Source organism: Seriola lalandi, unplaced genomic scaffold (assembly GCF_002814215.2).
Source record: "Seriola lalandi dorsalis isolate HSWRI2012SDOR001 ecotype SW California unplaced genomic scaffold, Sedor1 jcf7180002054673, whole genome shotgun sequence".
NCBI classification, from domain to species: domain Eukaryota; kingdom Metazoa; phylum Chordata; class Actinopteri; order Carangiformes; family Carangidae; genus Seriola; species Seriola lalandi.
The window spans coordinates 835,393-860,534 of record NW_019525226.1 but is presented as its reverse complement, the minus strand read 5'-3'; the positions used below and the strand labels follow the sequence as shown (position 1 = coordinate 860,534).

The 25,142-nt window shown below is 40.8% G+C and overlaps 1 protein-coding gene across 1 annotated transcript in view; it reads right to left on the bottom strand.

The window, feature by feature from the left end:
- Window positions 1-22,890, bottom strand: part of kdrl (kinase insert domain receptor like) — a 44,572-nt gene extending 21,682 nt beyond the window's left edge. The window contains exons 1-15 of the mRNA XM_023421655.2: window positions 22,356-22,890; window positions 15,828-15,918; window positions 14,502-14,716; window positions 12,834-12,958; window positions 11,470-11,629; window positions 11,220-11,356; window positions 10,951-11,122; window positions 10,711-10,837; window positions 10,395-10,564; window positions 8,934-9,090; window positions 6,780-6,894; window positions 3,593-3,701; window positions 2,131-2,415; window positions 1,715-1,861; window positions 978-1,106 (exon numbers count right to left, since the gene is read on the bottom strand). Coding sequence (XP_023277423.1) covers window positions 978-1,106; window positions 1,715-1,861; window positions 2,131-2,415; window positions 3,593-3,701; window positions 6,780-6,894; window positions 8,934-9,090; window positions 10,395-10,564; window positions 10,711-10,837; window positions 10,951-11,122; window positions 11,220-11,356; window positions 11,470-11,629; window positions 12,834-12,958; window positions 14,502-14,716; window positions 15,828-15,918; window positions 22,356-22,419 — 2,203 coding nt within the window. The 5' untranslated portion in view covers window positions 22,420-22,890. The remainder of the gene's footprint in view (window positions 1-977; window positions 1,107-1,714; window positions 1,862-2,130; window positions 2,416-3,592; window positions 3,702-6,779; window positions 6,895-8,933; window positions 9,091-10,394; window positions 10,565-10,710; window positions 10,838-10,950; window positions 11,123-11,219; window positions 11,357-11,469; window positions 11,630-12,833; window positions 12,959-14,501; window positions 14,717-15,827; window positions 15,919-22,355) is intronic.
- Window positions 22,891-25,142: the final 2,252 nt, after the last annotated feature.

Genomic DNA, 25,142 nt, shown 5'->3' with positions numbered 1-25,142 from the left:
TGTGGAGTATAGTGATCAAAAGAAAACTGTTACAGTCTGCTACAAATTTTCAAACCGAGAGCCTGTTTTTTGACTGAAGATGCCAAGACTTTTTTTGCACATCATTCTTTGGTTTATTTGTTTCTTACTTAATTTTCTCTTAGAGATTGTATACAAAAAAGAAGTGGAAACACACTTTGGTGTTTATTTCTGGTTTGTTTGGGACATGCATACCACAGTTTTTCCTAAAGAGTTTTCTTCCAAACACCATTTTTCTAACCATCCATGTCAACGCTCTGAAAGCTCATATCCCTAGACTCTACACAAAACTTTTCCAGCTCTTATTTCATCTGATCGTTGACTAAACAGCCCAAGCAGGAAATGCATACAGCTTGTTGTTGGAATATGTTTGTGGTGAAAATGGAATGGATGAAAATAACTCTAAAGTTGAACATCACAAGAAAAGTTCAGCTTAATAAGAATCTGTTTAAGTGTCTAGATGTGGAAAAAAGTGTTTGCATGATATCTCATCTACATTGCCATTTCCACTTTCACATGTCAACATGCAATAAATTTTACAGGTAAAAGGCACACTGGGACACACACGTTTAGAGAAAGGACTTCTACTCCAATTATCTGCTGTGTGTTCCCAGTCCCTTGGCTGTTGTAGCAGTCAATCTCTTTGCACTCATTAGTAGACCTCTTAGCACTTCACAGAGGTCATGTCCTCAAAGTAAGGACCCTCAGCCAGAGCCTTGATCATAAAACCAAAGAAGGAATTCACTTGGCATTCCTGGCAGCCACAGATTTTCTGTCAGGGGACATTTTCATACTGAGGTCAAACCAGAGCTATTTGTAGTAGTGAGAAGATGTTTTGATTGGACATAAGCACACAGCATGTCATCATGGGAAACAAGTATTGCAAATGCCACAGGTTGAAGTGTTGATCTATTTTCATGGTTAGGAAGTTAATATCTGTAGGTGTCTGCATGACTTACCAAGCACAGTAACAAAAGCACTTGTTACTGCGGTGCCCTCAACATTTCTGGCTTGACACTCATACAGACCCTCATCATCTTTCTTCACCCTCTCAATGGTCAGAACCCCGTCCTCTCCCATTGTGATACCTGTAACACACAAACTCTCAGTCAAACTGGTACCATGAAGTTTAAAAAAGGGTGGCATTTAACACTTATTGAATATAACATATAACCCCTATATTTGTGCAGGTGCATGCTGGTTTTATATGTGTACATATATATGTGTACATATACATACACATTTATTTTATGTATATATGGCTAGATACTAGAAGTAATTGCAAATGCAAATATCTGCACAAATATCTTTTAAAGTAACTTTATGGGAGTCACTACACACTGACAGACTTTTGAATGTAAATACATCTTCATCATTGATCGGAAGGGGCATCATGTGACCTCTGAGTCATATATGTTGTTCACTTGTGCTCAGAGAATATATGCCTTCCAATGAAGAACCACTTTTCTCTGAAGAAACAGCTCAGGCTCTGCAGCTTTCAAAGGGAATGAAATCCCCAAATATGGATTATGTAGTCCTATTGTTATCAAGATGTATTCATTTAAATGTATTCAGCCGTTGATCCAGTCTGTGCAGTGCTGTGCCAGGATTGCTCTTGCGCCACTGACCACCAAAAATTGTCCAAGCCATTTATTGTATGATGAACATAGCAAATGGAATACTAATCTCAGGTTACCTGGGCCTTCTTCCACTCGAACGTTATTTTTGAACCACGTGATGTTTGGACGAGGAACTCCCAGAGCAAAGCAAGCCAGCATCAGGGTGCTGCTACTGTTCACATCCTGATTAGTCAGGTTTTGGCTCAGCCAGGGGCGTTTTCTTGCTGCACCAAAAAAAGGAAAAAGTTTGAATCAAAGATACTCTTGCTCTATTACAATCTTGCCTAGACAGCAACCCAACAAGCGTCCCTGTGTGTGTTAATTTTCAGTAACATGAAACACTTATTACATGAATACAAAATGACTAATTTTACCTATAGTCAGCTGACTATTGATGACAGATGCAATTTATGGAAATGGCATTACAATCAGTAACAGTTATTACTGCAACAATAGAAATGCAATCAGTTTCTCATATCCACCTCTAACTTACCATCCACCTTAAGTGCAGCGCTCTTGAGTTCAACCCTCTGCTGGAGCTTGTATGCTTGGCACTTGTACCCTGCAGTGCTGTTTTGGGACACATTATGCAGATGGAGAGAAATGGAAATGGAGTAGTTGCTGAGCTGGAGACTGGACACATTAGAAGTGATCGTTTGATTCGTGGAATCCAACCAACGCAGGTCTGTGTAGAGGTAGCGAGTTGCCCGACAGTTCAGAGTGACGTGATCCCCCTCGATGGCTGTCCGGGGTTGAGTGGTAATTTCCTCAGGGTTATCTATTCAGACAAATTAGAGGAATGTAGTAAATTAGGATTTCAATGATGTTAAGTCTGTTCTAGATGATGACCAAGTCTCATCAGTTCCTAATAATAAACAAACAGCATTTTACAGGAATCTAAGTCATCTGTTTTATACACATGGGGAAAGACTTGCAGATAAGTCCTATTTGGGACAACAGTTTGGGACACAAAGCTGCTCGTCGCAGACCAGGAATGTCAAATTTGCAGTTGTTTCCTGTTTCATCACTGTTAATTGGAAGCACGTTGCTGGCGGACAGCATTGCTGATGGCGCTTCTGCACTCATCCAATTGGAGTGAAGCTGAGTCTGGGCCCCAGGGGAACCAGACTCGCTTGTTTATTCAGATTGCTGGAAAGCATTCTGTGTTCAGTAAGAGAACACAGCTGTTATTACAATTCTGTCCTCTTTTCTTAAGCAGCATTCCATCATTCTTTGTCTTCCTCACCTCTGAAGCAGAGCAGGATTCCTCTTGGGAATTCTCTCTCTCTGGGAGACAATCTTTTGGTACTTGGCATCTCCTCAATTATGTGTTCACCTACATCCACTCCTCTCCAAGAGCAATACACTCTTTGAGAGATATGATTCACTCAACTTTTAAGGAAATGTGATTCACTTTGTGGCCAAGTGAACTGTGCAAAGTGAACTGTGCTTGTGTGCAGGGACACCTCATCCCCACTGTTATTACATAACTGTCTCAGTGGATATTCATTTTGGGAACATTTGGAAAAACTCAGATGCACATAAAAAGTAAATTCTCATAGCAGAAGTCTAACAGGGAAAGAGGAATGACCTGCTGGCACTGGAGCAGGAATGCAGTTGTTCATAGCTGTTTTTAAACGTGTGCCATTATAGCACTCCATATGGCTCAGGACATGTTTGCCTCTCTTCCACCCTGAGGCCATTAAGCTACAGTGGAAGATGGTTTCAATTAATGCCCCCCTCTGGTCTCTTTATTGCACAATACAATCTGCACATTCCTTCCCTGTTCTTGCAATTCATTACAATGTGTACTGTTTGTGTAGATCATCTGAAAGAATCTAGTGCTCAGTATAGTGTGCTTTGCAACTGCAATAAAACTTATCTATGCATGCACTTTCAGCTGTTAAGATTTAAAAGTTGATGTGTCAGGTGCTGTGTTCTGCCAACACACTTACCATCAACGTAAAAAGGTCTCATCATGTTGCTGAAGCCTTCCTCATTCTGGGCCACACAGGAGTACTTTCCTGACACGCTAGCCTCTCCAATCACCAGGGTACTCACAGTCTAATTGGGATCAATAGGGCAGTTGTTACTGATTATTGTAAGCAGAATAAAACATGTTAAGATAAATAACAAATGCTTGAAATCACAATTCAGTGTCCAACATAACTTCAACTTTTAGTGTCATTTATCCTTCGGGTATCAGTCACAATCAGAGCAGTGAGTTGCTGTAACGGACGAGTAAGAGGTCTGGAACAAGCCTGGTCTGTTTTTTACTCTCCAGTAAGTCACATTAATGAAAGGGTACATCTGGAGTTTTAAAACCCACTGAGTCTCCTTCAGACCTGCACTATAGATCTAGTGCTGGGGCTCCATGTCCATTTCCTGAAAAGCACTTCTAACGCCACATTCAATTTTGTCATCACGCTAGTACAACTTTTTAATGGCTTAAATAGACAAAATAATAAGTGAAACTTGGATGAGGGCCAGACTGCGTGGGGTTCTGTTTAGTGTTCATAGTGACATCTGTTTTTTGGGGGCAGTCAGCTACATCAAAGAGAATGAATGATGTGGGTGTATTGTCTGGGTGTATGCTGGCCTAAACTTCCTGACTTGTAGGAGCTATTGTGTTCACTCTCAGACACACAGTCGTAGCCATGAAACAGTTTCAACGTCCATGTACTTACAATGTTCACAATACAAACAGGCAGTAAAAAATGTTTTAAAAAGTTATATCATATTGTCCAATTCATGCTGCTATGACATTTGTCAAAACACTGATGGAGTGGCCTTATGGTATTAGGTTATAGCTATTACTCACCATGTAACCCAAGCTCAAAAACAGTCATTTAAATGGCTGCACACAGTCCCTGAGAGGTGACCTGACCAGACGAACTGTGACCAGGTGCCCATGTCTTCCCCCCGTGTTTTCCTTATATTATGACCCGGGCCAGTATCCCGCTCTACTTGGCTTTCTGGGGAGCCACTCAGAGACCTGGCCCTGACTACGTTCTTATTCACAGGCCAACACAATTTATGTGGGGTGACAGGGAGGAATTCACTTCCAACAAATCCCTCTTCTTTACACTGCTGCTTGTTATCATTGACCCTTAGTCCTAACCCCCATAAAGCACCAGCGTTTGGCCACAGGTACTAGTAAATAAGTGCTGCCTCTCTGTTTATGTCAGAGACATATTAGAAGTAATGCCCTGTGTAAATGGCCAAATTTACAGTTACTTCGTGAGCAAAGAATTGATATGATTCTGAATTTCATGGCATACTTAATGAGACCACAAATCAATAAATAACTTAGCAATTCATCAGAATTTCAGTTTAAAACAGTGAACAGGAAGCTATAGATCATGGGTCTCAAACTCGCGGCCCGCGGGCCAATTGCGGCCTGCGGGATGTTATTTTGTGGCCCCCTACTTGACATCAAAGTTTAGTGTTAGTGCGGCCCGCGCGTTTTTCTCAAGCGCACCTTTTTGCCGAGTTGTTGGGCGAGCCGCGCTTGCCCTGGGCTTTTATTTTTCACTTATGGGCTACCATAGCGCAGGCTCATGACAGCTTTCGGTGTTGCGTTTGTTGTCAAGTTATGGTGCGTTCCCGTTAAGTTGGAACTTGTAAATTGGAACGACTCCGATTTCAGACTTCCAGTTGAAATGTCCAACTCGGAGCTCAGAAAGTCCGACTTCCGAGCACAACTTGAACGCACCATAATGTCCAGCGCGAATTAGCGACGGTTGAAACTTGGTTGAAACGTGAAGAACTGTTAATAATAAAGATTGAGAAGACTGGATCTGTTGTACTTTTTTTTTTTTGAATACTTGCGGCCCAGCCTCACCCAGACTCTACTTCCAGCGGCCCCCATCTAAGTTGAGTTTGAGACCCCTGCTATAGATTGATAATGATCATTGAGTCTTTCCCCTACAGAAAACTTGAATGTCAGTGAATTTGTGCCCTAATTTGACCCAGTCTGCTGCAATGGGGTTCTTTCACCTAATTCAATGGACTGACTTTCACAAGAAAGTGGAGGCCTGCTCTTAATTATGTTTGGGGTGAACAGTTTTAGTAACAGGCTCCCACAGGTCATTTGCAGCGTTGTCTACTGTTTCCTCTATGTGTGGCATGTTTTGGGTTTGCGTTTGATGTTTTCTAAAAAACTGACGAACTGGTAAATTCCACAATGACGACAAACACTATTTCTATCTGTGTTCGTGATCAAATCTTGCTTCTATAATTACATTATGTACAACTACAGTAATATATGCTGATAGATCATCTTCACAGGTAATGGGGTTGAATAAATTAGAGAAAGGCTTGTTCTCATCCCTTGGCCAATGCATGGCTTTACTATTGTTTATAAGGCTCAGCTCTAAGAGCAAAGAGGCTCTCTAAGAGGCGAAAAGATTAATTGATGTCAAAATAAAACAATGTGTCTTTAGCGCAGGATGAAGCTGCAGCTGTGTAATTTACAGGTCTCCTTCATATTAAAAAACTGTGAAATTGAGCGTGTATTTCACTTCAGTAGAGGGAAACTGTGTCTGTCATTTATGGGTGCACCATGTCAGAAGTGGCAGGGATGCTCTGGGAGAGATACTGCTCCTTACAGGAAGGCCTTTGTACCAAAGGTTGTAAATGTACAGTATTTATCAAGATAGCATCTTCCTTTTCAGATCAGACCACATCATATGGATGCAACCAAGTGATTTTCCTGTATTCTCCTGGTTGTTTATTCCAAAAATAAATCATGTTGTGCAGCAATGAAAGACAAAAGTGAATCCTCACAGTCACAGTCAAAACTAATGCAGACAAAATGAATCATTTTCAGTGAAGTACTGCATCACTGCCAAAAGGAGTGAAGGAGAACATTTTAGGGAGTTATGGATTTCAGATGTTAAATCTGACTTTCAAGCCCTGGTCACGGGAGATTTCTACTTGAATCTGACCAAGCTATTGGCTGTTCTATGGCTCTACACACCTTCCCAATCACATCCTCTTGATTGCTTTAATATAAATCCTACTGTTGAGTTGGTCATTGTTATTGGTCAACCACATTTCATGGTGAACAAAGTATGCTCCAAGTGCATCCATTGTTTAAATACCATGTGCAAACACTACACAGTATGTAAAACCACGTACCTTCTTTTTTCCTTTAACCAGTTCAGGCTTGGTGCTTATACTCTTAATCCAGTTGTGGGAGTAATTTCCCCTGTCATTAGTGCTGACCAGGACTTGCTCAGGGTAAGCAATGCCTCTGCAGGACAGAAAAAATGCAATAAAACTGACCATCCATTCATACTACCAGCTTTGCAAAAACAGATGTACAAGTGTTGGACTTTGAACAATACATCACAGATGAAAAAAACAGGCTTTTATGTTGTTTTAATTGGGAACCTTCGTGTGACACTAAAACACATCCTGCTCAGATGATATACAACTTGCTAGCTTATTGCAAATGCTTTAAGCCTGAAAGTCTGAGAATATTTTAAGAGTCCACTGAGACTGATCTGGGTAGAGTCCAAGTCTAGACCAGGTTGTCTGGGTTATAAAAGCTAGAGAAAGGATTTGACCCCCACCCCCAAACCCTTCACCGCCCGTGGTGGGCAACAATCAGCCTGATGAGAGGAGAGGCAGAGGAGGAAACAGCAACAGCGACAGGAAGGGCTGTGTAATGCGTCACCTCGTACAGGAACCCCCCCCTCTACACTCTGGTCAGAGGAGATAAGGTTGATCCTAAGACCTTAGCGGTCAACAAGGGACAGCTGATAACTTCTTAACCTGGTGAAAAAGACACCCCCATATTTCTGCTTCCTAGACTATCAGCCTTATTCCACAGCCAAGATAGCAAGCTTCCCTCACCTCTAAAACCTCCCCAGACCCCATTTTCCCCCTTCTCTCCAAATTCCCAAAGATTTAGATGTGATATGATCTTGAAGGGCTACATGTTGGATTTACAGTGACAGGTACTTTGCAGGGTCAGGGCTGTATAAAACAAACATTTTGCACAATTGGCCTCCCACCAGGCTATAGCTGTTCCTATGTCTCATTAGCTGCCTGCCACTGCCCAGCCACTGTTCCTCGTGCCAGCCCTGATTATCTTTAGGCCAGCAGAAAGAGCTGCTTTGACCCAACTAACACTCTGCTATTATTTCTCATAAAGCTGCCAAGTACAAGTGGGTTTTTGAGATAATCTAATGAATAAAATGAAGGAACTGGTGGATTAACAACATGTAACATGTAATATAATTTAATTTCTTTCAGTCCACAATGTTGTATTTGCTAATGGAGTTTAGGCCTGATAACCCAAGGGTAATGACCCATTGTTTTCCTGATCTTACGACTTGCAGGTCTCCCGCTGTCATTGACGAGCTAGGATCTCAGGGAATGTTCATCTTGTTTGTGGGTTCACTACCAGGCTGGTATTCATGCACAGTCAGTCATACACTCACTTCTGTACGACTCTGTAACAGCTCAGGGAATCTGAGATTAATATATCTCCCCCATGTTTCCCGTTTATCCTACAGAACCACTGACCACAAACAAGAGGGCAGCTCTCGAGGGCTGCATTTCTTTGATTAATGTGTCATATTCTGGGCCCAAGTCAATTCAGTAAATCTATTTTATAATGGGATCCCCAGGCTGGAGTGGTGGCTCTGGAAGCTACACTTTTCTGCTGTTAAGTCTGTGATGCTGTTTGTCTGTGTGTTTCAGAATACGATGCCAGTACTTAAGTGGCATTTAAGTTTTTGTCCTCCAACATAGCTGTTGAATCTTTGCAAATGCGGTGCAGTTAAAAAAAACATTTCACTGACAGCAGCAGACACATTTGCATTATTTACCATTTTTGTTTAGCCTGATAGATATTACACATACAAACTGCCTACCTGATCAAGTCTTTTAGTCTCCTGTAAACTGGCAGCTAAAACTGAGCAGACAGTACATTACAGGTAACTGGGTGAAAGACCACACTGAACGTAGGGTCACCATGTGGTAGGTAGTGGCATGTAATTGATTTTTAATCAGATTAGGTTGGGTATTCATGACTGATATGGTCCTATTGCACATTTAATTATTCAAAGCATGGAAAAGGTTTATAGAGACTAGACATTTTACAAAACACAAAGCGTTCTGTATATAAAACGTTTTAGACATAAAATTGTGCTTAAAATCAGGAAAATTTAGCCTTTGATATGCTTTTAATTCTTCAAGATGAAAGAAAGTTAACAGACCAAGAATGCAAGAAAACTAGTTTTAGCATTTCTTTGCTTGGAACATCGTGAGATGGTGACTCACTTTTTAAACGTAGGGTCTGAGTGACACGGCTGCCAGAGCCAAGTGATGGTTGGCAAGGGAAACCCATAAGCAGTGCAGGTTAGCTGGTGCTGTTTGCCAAACATGTAGGGCTGCACGTCCACCGTGGCAAGCTCTGCCTCTGAAATAGTTGGCTTCACTTTGAGAGAGAAGTGTATATCAACAGACACATACAAAAACACAGGGAGAGAGAGAAAGAGAGAGAGAGAGACAACAGGTTAGATCAACCATCCTAACCCAGCCCACTGTGAAATCTTATAATGTCTTTATAACGAGGGACGACAGTCATGATGGATAGCCATGAAAAAGGTGCCATTGACACCAGTTGTCCTTTAGACACTATGAGAAGAATGGCAGGATGATTGGCTAGCCCGGGGCTGTAGGTCAAAGAACGACCCCACTGTGGCCCATGGCCAGGTCAGTGAATCAACCATGTGCGCTGTAATTAACACCAGACAAAGATCCTTGTACCACCTCACGAGGTAGCCATTCTGTCCATTTTGAACAGCTGAAATAGTCAACCTACACACTGTGACATTGCTTGGCAAACCACAACAATCTGCAACCCACCACACGTGTTGTCACGTAGAACTCATTCATAATGTGTAGCACTGTGAGAGCTCTAAACAACTGATGAACAAAGTTTAAAATAGTTCCCTAATTGATACCAGGAATCACTCTTCACTTTGTTTGGGTCTGTGTGTTTCATTTTTTTCTTTCCAATAAATTTAAGTTGTGCGAAGTGGGACAGCCAAGGACTATAAATAATGTATATACAAGCCAGAAGGAGGCTGATTTGTCCACTTTTTGGCACGCTATTGGGATTGCTTGATAATGTTTAAAGAATGCAATGAAAATAACTCTGCCCACCCCCCATGGTAAGCTTCTAGTAACTCATTGACACGTGTCTGTTCTCTGTTGAAACCAGGCTTCATCCAAGTTCCTACTCAACATGCTAAAACATTTATAAACTTATGTAAACAGTTAGTACTCTTTACAAAGTCATCATAACAGTGATTTACATGCTTTTGCGTCCAAAAAACTTGTTTTCCTCAAGCTGTATAGATACTGTATAGAACATGTTGCTTACTGTATATGAGCTGCATTGTATATACACATGGTGAGGATGCAAATAAATGCTGGGGACTAGGGGGGTCTGGAACGGCTGGAGTCTGCGTGCAGAATAGAGCCCAGGCCATTTACACACTGCGCCAAGCCCCTTCAAAAGAGCCCCAATAATCAACAACAGCTGCCCCTGCTACGTCAATCCAGCCCTGGAATCAACAAGCCCCCAAATTCCTCTCATACTAGAGCTGCTACCTGCCGTCCAGTGAACTGGACTGAAAGCAGCTACAGCTCTGGGGCAGCCTCAGTCCACAGCCAAGGCACTGCTTCATTTCCTCAGGATCAGTGGTAATTATCAGGTTTATGGCGACGGCTTACCTTTGACTAGCAGAGTGTAGCTCAGATTCTTGTACAGGCCCTTCACTTGGTTGCCCAGGCTTATGGTGAAGACCCCAGTATGCTTCTGCTGCACATCAGTGATAATCAAGCTGAAAACTGACATGTTGTAACAGGTGGAATTCTTCTTGATAGCGACCCCATCTTTATACCTGAAAATTGGAAGCATAGAAAGTTTTTTTTACCGTGTCTAAACAATGTAAATGAAAAGAAAACAATTTACTTAGGGTTTCACACTGTGCTGCTCCACTCAATCCATAATATGAATTTTTTATTGTGACTTTAAACTGTTACTTACCATGCTAACATGTCTGTTGGGGGCAAAGCATTGACCCTGGGCTCAAACACAACCTTTTTTGTACCCTCTTTAACAGTCAATATACTAGACCGCTCATTTTTATAGGAGACATTGAGAAATGGATGCTCTGCAACAAAAGATAAAGACAAAGACATTAGAATCAGTGCTAGAGGAAATTTAGGCCTAATGGAAGTCCAGTTTTAAATTATCTGATTTTTTATGCATCCAAAGCATACTTACCATAGACTTGGACTCTTACTGTGGCATTCCTGTGTTTTGTAGGTTCAATCTCAGCTTTGCAGCGGTACCACCCCTTATCCTCTATGGTAATGTTTGATAACACTAAAGTGTTGCTCATTACAATGATCCTAGCAGTGTCGCCTTTGGTCTTGTTTGTATAATGTCGATTTTCCTGAAGAAAACAAAAGCACCATAAACTTCACTGCTACAATCTATGATGGTCCTTTTTACATACAGTAGTGTGGTGTTAACAGTAAATCTGAACTTACTTTAATCTTTGGAAAATCCCATGTGAAGCTGATTCTCCCATTATAGGTGGTCTCACCAGTACAATTAAGGATGAGGGTGTCTCCAACCAACACTCTGACACGGGTTGGGGTGATTTTCACATTATCAAGAGCAAGAGCTATAAAATAGAGACAAAAGACAAAAGAAGTCTGTGAAACAGAGACACCTCTTTATCAGCAATGGTTTTAATTTTACAATGAGCTAGTTTGGACAGAAGGACAACACACTCACTCAGTCTATTAGGGATGTACACTGACTTGAACTCACGACCGTTGACCATGGTTTTACAGGTGAACATATTGTATGTAGTGTAGGGACCGTAGGGAATCTTGAATCCCACCTTTGGATCCCATATCTTTTCCTTAGCAATCTGATCTGATAAAGGTGGGAGCTGCAATCAAGGGAATAGAGCAAAGAGATTCTGTCAGTATCCATAGATATTTGGTGACACACTGATGTTCACTAAAGATCACATTGCCAGACAGAAGTGTTATGCACTTAACTTAATTTAACATATAACTCATGCTCTGCTGAGCTCAGCTGGGGACAGACATCTGTGAGAGTGAAGGTCTAATTTGTTTTTTGGAGTGTAACTTCTGCAATCATTTATGCAATGGAGCACAAAACAGACACGGAAAAGGATGTACAAGCCTGCTGCTGTTTGTTCTTATGCCAGAAGTTGGGCTTGGAGAGGAGGCAAGGGAAGGGAAGGAAGGAAAAGGAGCAGGAAGGAGGATTGCCATAGATTTTTCGAATAGCAGGAAGGTCACTCAACCACTATCTGTTCCATCTGAGTCAGATGTGTTTGTCCACAGTAGGCACTATGACACATGGCCATATATTAATCACTAATATGACAAAAAGCACACATCTTTGTGGTTGTCATGGCAACTTTGTCAACATGGCTTTTGTGCTGTTCTCTTTATTTACCATAATCAGGTTCTTAAGTTCTGCAGATAGATGAAGAGCATTGTGCAGTCACATAGGGAGTGCTCCTTCACTGACACCTCCAACTTAATTCTGGGATCAAATGTTATAATCCTCATAAGTTGCCTGCTGTTTCCTGTGACTGGACACAGTTTGCATTGTTTTTCTACTGAATTTCCTGATGTTTGGAAGATAAGAGGAACTAAATTTAGTCTGAGTGTCTATTCTGAGAAAACACTCTTGGAACACCTTCCTGCTCTTACAGGAAGCAGACAGGATGGCTCCCTTCACCGCCCCTGAGCTTCCCTTATACAAGCCACTGTCACCAGTGTGTTTCTATGTGCTAGAGTGATTTAATTTACAAAGGGTGTGAGATCCAGTGAGACTGGATCTCTTAAGCACAAAGTGGAAACACTTTTTTTTCCAGAACACGTCAAGTAAGGATATCCTGCTGTGGTAGTAATAACAGTCTTGATGCCCAATTTTGATCTTAACAGCAATCAGATAATGCACTATGTGATTTACTTCAACGTCCAACATGGTCTATGGAACACATAGAGTGTTTTACTATATACTATATACTACATACTATATACAGTACAATACAGCAACTTCATTTACTAGTGGAAGGCATGAGCAGAAGGTGTGAAAAGATTGTGAGGCCTTACCCCTATCAGCGTTACATTTGTATCAGGAGAGGACGTCCGGCAGGGGATTGTAAGACTTGTCTCATGCCTGTAGATACCCAGCATGAAAGCTGTTCCATAAGGCTCCACAAACGGTTGCTCGGGATCTGAGGGACAAAAAAAGCCTCTCCAAAATAAGTGACATCTAAAATACAGGTCAAACAGAAACTAAATTTCAAAGCAGATGTGGCCCCTTACATTTTGTCCTTTGGGATAACAATGTTTTGTAGCAAATATAGCTGTTGTTAATACAGGGTGAAAAAACTGTTATGCCAGAGGAGTGCAATTGGATCAGGGCAATGTCAAGGCATCCAACACAGTGATCAAATAAAGAGATCACTTCATTCTAACCGGATAAGGCAGCAGAGCACAGATAGAACAATCAGGCTATAGTGGTGTGTATCTACTGGGTAGCCAGGCATCACACGACAGCTATGGGAACTTCACAGCTACGCAAATAGTCTGCGATTTGTGTGAGGTCAAGCAGTAGTGGTGTGATAAAGGAACTATTATTTGAGCATGGAAAATGATCTAATAAACAGCTGAAGGCCTTTGAAAAGAGAGTTAGACTAAACACAGGCACAGCAGGCTGCCTGATAGCTAGGCAAGGGGTGAACCACATTCACAGAGCAACAGGAGAAGGAACAGTGGCATCCAGTTTTAGTTTGTTCTTCATTATTTATTATACTTTATTCATACTATTTCATATCATTTAGACCAATATTTCATTATTTTTTATCCTGTCTTAGAAACTATTTTCAAGTCTAAAAAAAACAAACACATCTAGGTGAAATGAGCTGAGGCTGACTTGTTCTCCATATGTTGCCTAGCACCATCTCCATTTGAATAATAGTGTAACTGTAACTGGTGCCGTCTGATGCTTTAGGGGAGAAAACAGTAGCTGGAGCAGGAAATCACAGTCAATGACCAGGGCTTCCCGTGCAATCACGCTCACCCTTCCACCTCCAGAACAAACCATGGTACCAAAGAAACCACTTCCTCTTTCTGACTTACTCTCTCTGGGAAGGAGAACTGCTGTCTCTACAGTCTGAATGCCAGTAGATTTTAGTCAGCAGTCTGCATGTAAGGACCAACTATAGTCATACATAGTGCATATAGTTTCAAAATGAATCAAAACTGCACTTTTCTTTCTTTCCTTCCTTCCTTCTTTCATATAATTTATTCCCTGTATCAACATTTTTTTTCACTTTTTCTGTTCTCACTGACTTATTCCTCTTCTTGCTGTTTAAAAGGTTTTAGTCATCAAGAAAATATCACATTTCTCACTGACCATTTAATTTTGTCCATCAAGTGCCACTGCTCATTTTAACACTAGACCCCCTTCACTTGAGTCAGCAGATGAGAATCACAAACACAGTTAAATCGTGGATCGAAGAAAAACAATTAAGTTCAAAAGGAAAGAACCCCCTTATCGGTGCTACAGTTTATAGACCAGTCCTCTGTATTTCTAAACAACATTACATTCAGTTTTTCACATGCTGGAAAATTACTTACATTCACTAGTCTGAAGGGGAACATTTCAGTGTCGTACATCTAACACAGACTGCACAGACTGATTTTTTTAAAGGGTCAATAATCTGAGCTGGTCACTACCAGTATCCCATACAAAGGGCACTTTGCAGGTCTCACCTTTGACATACACATAGGTCGAGGTGCCATTGTCTGAATCATTTTTGGAGTATTTACAGTTGTATTTCCCTGTGTCGTTGGCACTCAAGTGTGTGATTGTCAGTTTGCTGCAGTTTGAGTGGGGGTGATGTCTGCCACACTGCTGCACCTTCACCCCCTCTGATGAAATGGATCGTTGGGGCTCAGCAAGTGTCCAGTGCACTGGGCTGTGACCTCTGACAGAAGACAGAGTGGGACAGTATTAGATGAACTGGAAGACAATGTTAATTAAATCAGTCCAATCACTTTGAAGTTTGATAACAGATGGGAAACAAAATGTACAATCAAAAATGTTGACAAATTTGACAGATCAATATTACATTATTGTTGATCTGTTCTATGTAAACAAAGGACTGCGTAACACAGCTGGCAACAACCTTACAAGCTCTTTAGTTCAGGGTGGCAGCAACTGCTTCTTCCCTTGGGATTTTTTGGCTTAATGTTCATTTTAAGTTTATTTTGGGTTGATCTTGAGTTGTCCGATAACTTGAACTTTCACATGGGAACATATTTCTCTTGAATGATGTGCTCAGCTAACACATTCTTTCCACACAGCATCCATTTTCAAACTCTCATTACAGAGATCCCAGAGGAACATCAAACGTGTTTTGCATACCACTAACTTTGCCTGCAGAATTTTGGGTCAAGCAACCTCCATCTCTTATCCAGAGACAGAAAACAAGACGGTACTGTATGGGCCAGGCTTCCTAGCATATGACCTTGTAGGGAAGCATTACATTAGATAGACATGAGTTCCTAAACATTCCTTGCGGGCCTACAACATGATGCAAGACTCTCTAAATTCTTAACAAATGTGAATGCAGCACACTTTGGTCCCACCATCCCTAAAGGAAATTGCAACAGACTGATAAATGTGGACCACCACCACTGGTTCCTGTCAAGGACTGTGGATCGTCCCAGCTTCTTTGTTGCCGACAAGTGTCCCGTGGCCCAGGCATGTCCCATTTATTTCCCCCCTGGCCTTTCTGTCCTGTAATGAATCCAGGGTCTGAACTATATGGCTGCAGTGACAGCTCGGAAACAGACCCTTCTCCTCCTGACTGACCTCCGATAACTGACCAGGAAGGTACAAAAAAATCTGGAATCATAAACTTCTTTGATTGTGGCAAATTTCTACATGATAAAATACCTAACTTTGCCACATAAATAAGGAATTGACATTATTAATCACCTGCTATATTGAATCTAAAAGTTGTTTAACAATGATTGTATTTAAAATATTGTTTTGGTTTACTTGTCATTGACAAAAATCAGTTTGTTACAAACCTGCATATGAGGTGTAATGAATCACCCTCATGAAGAATGAGGGGATTATCAGAGGGCAGAATCTTAGGCGAGTCCTCTCTCTTGAAATGCCCTGTTGAACACACACACACACACACACACACACACACACACACACACACACACACACACACACACACACACACAAAAAGAAACAAACACATAGAACAGTTAGGAACATAGTCAAACTAACCTGCACATTTACAGTATCTCTTCAATAATGCTTGTCAGTCACTATCGCACTAAATGAGAGAATGAAAAACAAAAAAATTTTGGAAATTCCTATGAATGGCTTCGGTGCCGTAAATGTGGGTTCACTTTGTGCTGATCTACTCCTGCCTCTTATGCAAGTGATTGTCCGCCTTGAGAGCACTAGGGGTGTTTCCAGTGCTGGGAGGGCAGGTTGTTGAATGGATAGTGGCGAGGGATGAGCAGAAAGAAAGAAAGAGAGAAAGGGGAATAGAGGGAGGAAGGGGACAATATGGGGAGCAGCTGTGCTACTTTGCCAGAAAGGTCAAAGCAGTCAGAATCACGAGAACTGAGGCAGACCCTGATGAGTGTCTTTGGACGTGTTTCATCTAAATCAACCGCTCAACCTCCTTTAGTGGGCTGCTCCCTTCCTCTCCCTTTGTATTTTTTTCATTTACCATTGACCTTGCACTCTAAATGCTATTATTACAGTATCAGGGGGAAAGTAGGGGTTGAGGTGATGTCTGTTGAGAGGTCCATCTAACAGCGTTCAACATAGGAAGCACTGTGATTCTCGCTGCTGTCCAGGAGGTGTCACGGTCCCATATGTGATTTCCTTCTTTTCACTGAGATTCCTGAACAGCTTGTCACTGTGGTCAAAAAACAAGTTTATTAAGTCAACCCTCCAAATATGACAGCCTTCAGGGAAACCTTTATTTGTAGCACAGAGTCAAGAAAGACAATGGAGTTACACAAAGGTGTACTAGCAGGCTGACATGATGACACATGAACTTGCTGATGGACACACATGCTTGCACACGCATATGGAAACCCACACACATACGCAAGTACACCTGCATTTACAAACACGCGCACACACGCACACTTGCCTAGTATTTGTCTATTATTAAGAACAGCTGTTGTGCAAAGAATGAGCTGACGTTGCCGGTGTTGGCAGTGGCACTCAGTATTGACTTCCACCCAAAATATTATAACATTATTGTTTTATTGTTTCCAAGGTTATGCAGAGGGGAAGGATTGTGGCTCACACTCTGTCATGTTGTGATACCACGTGCTTTCAGCTGTTTATTAGATTAATAAAAATCCTGTTAAGGTTCCTGATCTTAATAAACAGTTACACAATCACAATTCACAGGTTAATAACTATCAATTGTTGGTTTCTCTGTAGGTGCCAAAAAAATTTCCTGAGGAACATTCTAATTGCACCGAGTCTAATTGTGTTTTTTTTTGCCTCATGTCTGAAAAATGACAGCAAGCTCTTGTAATTGAATTGCTGGAAATGAGAATTTGATCTGTGGAAACAGATAAATACAATTGGCAAGATAAAAAGTACAATGTATCCTGATAGAAGTCAAATTTCTGCATGTTAAACATGTCATTTCTTTCGATACAAACCCAACGCGTACGAAAGGTGGCATCTGCTTGCACACAACACCAAAAAAACAACCGTAAACATCATCCTGACCTTGAATTGCACTGGTAGGGAGCTCGTCTCTTAAAACTGCCCAATTTTTCCTCTATTCTCCTCAGTAACTCACTACAGATGGATGAATCAGCAGGGCCCCACAACAGGCCACTAAAAGAGAAAAAAAAATATCCCACGGTTGTCTCTCTATACTCACACCCTTAAACTCCCATTTGCCCCAGTGCCTGCCCAACGCTGACCTCAGCAAGCGTCCTGACACCCCTAACCCCCTGCAACAGCTGTGTGCTGCATTCCTCCAGCAGATCGCCTAAAAAATGCCAGAAATTGTGCTTATTGTGTTGGTTCAAAGAGCCCTGAAGCTGGTTCTCATTAAGAGCCACTGAAAAGAGGACAGGCATGGAATAAACAGAGTGAGGGAGAGAGAGGCCGAGTGACTTCTGCTTCAGTTTCTCAATCAACTTTTGAAGAGGTCTTGAGCCAGTGACACAGCATCAAACTGATTATTGATACAATGCCAAGTTAACAAAGATGAGACCAGGATCACATTTGTATGTCCTTGTCCTCACTTGCCATTGATGAAAGGAAGTGGCACAGGACACAGTGTTTGGAAAAAACATTTGTGGTCCTGAAGGTTCACTGGCAGTCAGGAAAGACTAAAAATTCAGTGTTGGATTCCGGGATCTACTCTACACTATTCTGAAATGTTTGTGGCTCAGAAAATCCCATTTAAATATTTAGTCTAAAAGAACAGACAAACAATGACAAAAACTAAAAGTTTTTTTAAATTATTGCAAGCTAGAGGTTCAGCAATGCAACTGAAATTGTTGACTCTAGATTAAGGATATAGGGGCACAAAAAGTGTGTTGTTATTTCTAATCATAAAAACAGCATGAATTATTTTGTATTATGAATTATAAATTATCATGGTGACAGATATTCAGATATTCCGAGCACAACTATGGAGAGATAAACTGAGAAAATAAATCCATAACAGTGAGTCATTAACATTATTATACTTATTTGTATCAGATTTTCATAACTCTCAAATGATTTGCAGCCTTCTGTTTTGGTACTTTAAACCAATAACTACTGCACAGCGTTACCATTTTACAACAAAGTTACAGAACTAAAGCGTGAGGATATAACAAACTGTTGAAGAGACAAGTAATATGTGAACAGCAAGACAGGAGCTCTGGGAAAATGTGAGAGAAATGATATTGGGAGTTGGCGTAAGTGTTGGCAAGATTTTACCAGCCTTGCTGCTGCGGCATGCTGCCAGTTGCTCATGTTTGATATTGCGTAATATAGACCACTATTACTGTATGAAATGACTGTGCTGTCTCTGGATTCAACGGGAAACTCCAAGTCACAGCCCTTAAAGTGTACAGAATAATGTGCGGAATTCCCTTCTCTTTGCAGAGAGTACACTTCATCTCCCAGTACTTCCCGTCCCGTCATGCAACGACGCAACACTGTCTAGAGAGTCATGGGGAGAAGATCTTTTCTTTTTTTTCTTTTTTTTGGGGGTGTTTTCAAGGCAAAAGTAACAATATGGCATGATGATTCCTTTGTTTAACCTTGCCACTTCAGTGTACTTTTGTGATAGCAAAATACATAAAAAGGGTGGAGAGGGAATTATTGTTTGACAAAAGAGTGCAGGGTCACTGGTGGTGAGTCATCTTCACTGTACTCAGGCAATGGCAACACGAGCAAAACAGTGGCGAATGGTCACCAATCTGGGAGATAAGCTTCCTGCACTGCAATGATAATAATTATTATCACTACGGCAAAACAATAAACTTTACATAAACTGATGTGTGTGTCTCATTGATAAGGTTAAAAGTGACCATTCAAAAGGTATATGCCACTACTCTGTTAACGAACTGTTAAAAGTGCTTCATATCCACCACTTCTGAGTTTAGCAAGTTAAAAGAATCACAAGTTTTCATAGTGTTGATGACACAGCAGTGCAGCTACAGCTGTATCTTGCTGCACAAGCGCTCTGTGCCAGGGATATTTCACGGTATGCTGCCTTTAGTTTGAAATTTTCAAGATAAACAGGGAGACAAATTCGCAAATGGTTCAAACCTCGATTGGCAGAATCACAACAACAAGTTGAAACCATTGACAAGGCTTGGAGCCACCTGCCAAAATAAGGAGTAGCTACCACTGCTCTAGCTGTGCTGCATGTGTCCTGGCGTACTCTCTCACTCAGAGCCCTTCTGAAAACCTTCCACTTTGCCAACTGCAAGGTTAAGACAACAGTTAGGGCGAGCGCCTTTTTTATTAGCCATATATTAGCCTTTGGAGATTTAGAGGCAAAATGCCCCAGACTCCTCTTAAAAAAGCAAAATAAAGGAACATCTGGCAATGATGGGTGGCCACTCTAGGTTATATAAAGTTGAGGAGAGCCAACAAACAGGAATCTCCTGCATGAGAGACCTAAATGGTAAACCCAGAGGATTCCTGTTCCATAATATATGATTAAGAGTTGTAGGCAGACAGAAGCTCCTTGAAATTGAAATCTCATGCAGGATTCAAAGAAAATACATTGCTAACTCAGGGTGGATATGTCTAGTATGGACCAGATGCTGCAATCATCCTATAAGAACAGCTACTCAAAGCAATTTGTAAAGTTAAATATCCCTGTGTAAGAAATTACTTTTTCTGCTCTGTTGGTAAGTCTCCCAATCCAGGTGTGTGTGTGTGTGTGTGTGTGTGTGTGTGTGTGTGTGTGTGTGTGTGTGTGTGTGTGTTTCTTGTGCTTCCTGCATGGACCCAGATGTACCACCAATGAGCAATGAGTCTCCACTGCACTTGGCGGATCTCTCATCACTCCCATTTTTCACTACATTTTAAGCATCCAAGCAGGTAAGGAAAAAATGGCTCCGAAACAAATTAGACACCACATATAAACTCCCTCTGCTAGAAAGACAGCTTCAAAAGAAATACTGCCCCCATTGTAGAAAAAGACAATGCTGTAAAGACTAAGAGAGAAGAAACCATGAGGAGTAAAAGAAAAAGTTTTGTTTCGCCTCTGGCCTACAATGCTACTGACTAAAGCTATGTAACTCTATACCTAGAACTTATTCCTTCAGTTTTGTCTCATAATTCTAGGATGAATTCACATGCATAACACAAGAAATAATTTCAGTAAACGTATCTATGAAATTTACAGACACAATTCGAATTGAATCAATATTATTAGATAACATCCCTACTGATATACAGAGGACTTTAAGTCGTTAACCATTACACATGCCAACTGAAATAAATCTGCAAAACAAGCATCTAGCCTGAACTGTTATGCCTTACTTAAATTGGTGTCACAAAGGTGTCTGTGCTCATTTTTTGAATAGAAGCAGCTGCATGTTAAATATTGACAAATTTTCCAGACATTTCTGCGACGGAACAATTACCTTTTTCCTCTCAATCACTTATGTAATTACAAAGATGAATACTGATAAGAAGACTGTTTAAATGTGTATCAATAACATGATCAAAGCCTCTATCAGTGTCTGATAATAACTTTTTCTCAAATATTGTGGCGTTAATGACAGGATGCAACATGAACTTTGGTGGCGTAACATGCATAATTATCATATCTTTACAGCTTTGTGTCATATTTACCAGTGTAAACCTGTTACACTCCGCAGCTTATACAGAGACAGCCTGATGCAGCATCAATAATTAATGGCTCTACCAGTCTGTAGCTACTATGAAGAAACAACACCCTCCCTGCCATTGTCTTGTGGATGGAGTTTAACATAGCACAATATGAGCATAAGGAGCTCCAGGAAGAAATCTTTGCTCAGGTAGCGTGTCACGTTTCCGTGACCTTTACTAGCCAGAACAATTCCAGGCTACCTCTTGCCCCTACATCCGCTTCCTCCTTTGTGTCTTTCCCACGCTTTGTGTGTGGACAGTGAAGGAAATCTACTTAAAAAACATCATAGACAAAGCTTCATAGGCTGAAAGTGTGTACGAGTGTGTGTGTGTGCGTAGTTGGGGGAAGGGGGTGAACGTGAACAGTATTTCCTTTGTTTGGACGGGCTGTTTATTTGGAAATGATGAGGAATCCTTACTGTGGCACACTAGACCTGGCACAAGGTGGAAGAACATCCACCTTTTAAACACTATCTTGTTTTTGTGGAGTGACACTGAGACAATGAAGCTGATTGTACTGTCAGATAGAAACATGCATTCTCTTCCCAGAATGTTTAATCCTGTTCAACCACAGATAACAATTGCTGGAATAAACGTTTTTCATAACATATAGCAAAAGGCTTACTTGCAATAATAAGTTATAATAGAATATCTGAAAAAACTAATCCAAATCAACCACATTAAAATTCCATCACTTCTTACACTTGAATATAAAGTGTGGACATCTGTTACAATTAGCTGTCAGAATCAACACGTTTTATTAACTTGTTAATAATCACCCAATTACAACAGGATAAGACTACCTCTAGTGGCTCAAGTGGGAAGTGCAGGACCAATAGGTGGCATCAATTGTTGACGGATAATTTTCCTAAAACATGCAAATTGAATATTCTACTATATCGATATAAAATAAAAATGTTCCACAAAGTGTAGGAGCAAAGAAAGGGCATATTTTTATTTTATTATTCTCATTATTATTGTTATTATCATTATTATTAATATTAAGATGAAGAATAAAAAGAAGCCACTTTTGTGTAGTATACTTCTCCTGTTGATAACTGGCAGCTGATTATGTCAGATGTCTGTAAAACAGTATGCATTCAGCCATTCATTGAAACAAACCAAACAGTCAAACTGTGTTGTTTCATCCATAAAACTCTGCTACGTGTAATAATTACTCATCTGCATGAGTATAAATTACGTCTTACCATTTGTGAGTGATAAACAACACGAGATGAGAACGACCAGTTTGAAGCAGTCGGATGCGACCATCCTGCCAACTCTTCGCCAAAATCCAAAGCGTGTGTTAGAATAAAAAATAAGAGTCCCTGGCAGAGGCTTATCACTCCGGGTGACTGACAAAAGTTTCTTCTTCAAGCCAGTAAATCAAAGAGTCTTGTTGTCTATTTTAAAAACCGTGTTGTAAATCCACAAACCCCTCAGGTGTACATACAAAAACCGGCAGTGATTCTCCTGTATCCCATGACGCGTTTTGCTGGGGAGCTCTCCTGCGCAGCTGGGTAGTCCCGATCCCGCAATGAGGAGCCGGATGAACCGCTGTAAGCTCCGGGCAGGTGCTCTCGAACAAAAAAAATGTTAGATGAATGAAATATAAGGGATGGTGAAAAACAAAAGTTGGGTGAGTGGTATTTTCAGTCTCTCACAGTTGTCCGGTATGGCCCACAAAGGCTAGATCAATCAGCTCCTGCCTAACATGCGCGCCTTGGACAACTTCTCCTCCCTTTCGCCTCAGCACTTACAGTCCATGCGTGAGGCACGTTTTATGGAGACACAGAGGAAGGATGCAACGTCACTTTTTGGGGGGGACAACGTCTCTTTTCAGACTACCGAAGAGGAGATCCATAACAATCATGCAACACATTTTATGTCAGGTCAACAAAATGAGTAACTACTAGAAACGGTGCAGGAATGTTACAGTAAAACCATTAAATATGAAAGTATGCAATAGAAATCACATTAATTTGTATATTTACTTCTAGTGGAAAACTCCACTCACATATGTATTACAGCACTGTAGCAAGGCTGGTTAATATCAAAATTACCTCACTGATTTGGGGTTAGTGAATGTTTCTAAATGTAAATTTTGAGTCAAATTATAAAGTGCATCATCTTTGTGTGTAACCCTTCCTTTGATCAAATCAATCTAATGTGTATCTAAGGTTAAAGGTAACTGCAGTAATCTTGTCTCAAGAGGAAAAGGAGTAAAAAGTAAACAATCATCATATCAGACTGAATCTATCTGCCTGAGTCTTTAGAATAAATATTTGCTGGATTTATTTTTAACTTCAGAAACAGGATACACTGCTTTTTATATCAATGTAAATAATTCTCTTTTGTCTGGCAGTACCCTGCAGTGTGTGGATGTACTGCAGACTGTTTTTTTTTTATCACCACAACAATTACTTTGCTGCTGTAGGTCATAGTAGCAGGCACTGTAAATAAGAACATCCTGCCCCTCACCTTTCCGCCCACGTTAGGACTGAGAAGCCACCATTTTGGGGACTGGATCGGGAGTGGTGGTGCACTGCGGATGAGGACCAGCGGTGGTGAAATGCAATGAGCAGCACTCTTCCATCACTGTACCAGGAAAACAGCAACATGGCATGAGAACCTGGGAAACAATTTATAACATCCCAGTCATGGGAGTACTTTTGCTCTCTGTGATTCTGAGACAGCACAGTCACAACTTAAGAATTCAAAGATTTCCTGCACACTTATCAGCATTTTAGTTCAATGTTTTCAGTATAGTTTGAACTATACAGTTTTTGAGTTTTTTTCTTGAAACCACTCAAGGAAATCATTAAGTAATGTTCATGCCTAGTGGCTAGAAAGAGCAAACAAAAACTTAGCTCTCTTCTGCTTGGTTAATTCCAAAAAAGGGGTCATAATAAGTTTGTCTGTTGGATTACTTTGTTTCTAAGCTTCAGTGAGACTGTGGACACTCAGTCTTGTGATCTAGTGGTGAAGAAACAGTAAATTCACCCCTCTCCCTTTGTAGACTTCGGAATCAACCCTATAAGGCATAACTCTGACAAGACTCTCAAACAGTAATAGTCTTAAGAAAATGGCTGCAAGGCACGGGCTATCAAGTCTTAATAATGAAACACTGGTAAAGATGAGACGCTATAAACCTTAAAACGTCAGTAACGCACTAAATGCACAAGAAAGAATTTAGGTTTGCAAGAAACTGCCTTGTCTACTTCAACAATGTCTTAGCGTGTGTTCACATTTAAGTCGTCAGTAAGGGAGACATTCCCTCTGGGCCAAGAGGGCAGCAGATAAGTCTCCAGATGAACAATAGCTGGAAGTTGCTAGCTGAGAGGGGTGGATTTCAAGTGTTTTATTTTAGAATCTGGTGTTCAAAACACACTATGGGGGACTAACTGGTTCTACACTCACAGCATGCACTCTTCCTTTTGCTTCAACAGCAACGTCTTCTTGGGTAAATGAACCAGTAGAAAAGTCTTTCTTCAGCAGAGGAGTGGAGGGGGTCTGACTGCCTGCCCTGTTGATGAAATGGCTGTAGTCAGTATTGAGAGGGCCCCATTCATACTGTAATTTGTAAGAAAGGAATATAGCATAAATGTTTGTGTACAAAATAAGGTTTATCATCCACAATATTAACAAAACTATTTTTGCATGTTGGCAATATTACAAATTGTCTGTTTTCAAGCCAGGAGCTGTATAAGAAATGAACAATTAGGCCTTCAGTTTTTATTTGATTGGCACTGAATTAAATATGTTAAAAGTGAGGTTTGCTCCCCTTTTTAGAGAGGAAACTAAAATATCTCAATGTTGATAACGTTTGACTTGCTCTAACAGAATTAAGCACAGGTGTAACTAATACCATTAATAATGGCTTTGTTCCAGTTACAGTCTATGGGTGTGCCACCATGCAAGCATGTACTGATATTAAATTAACACCTAAATGTCATTGATGCACCCACAATTTACGTTATTTTCTGCAGCTTTGT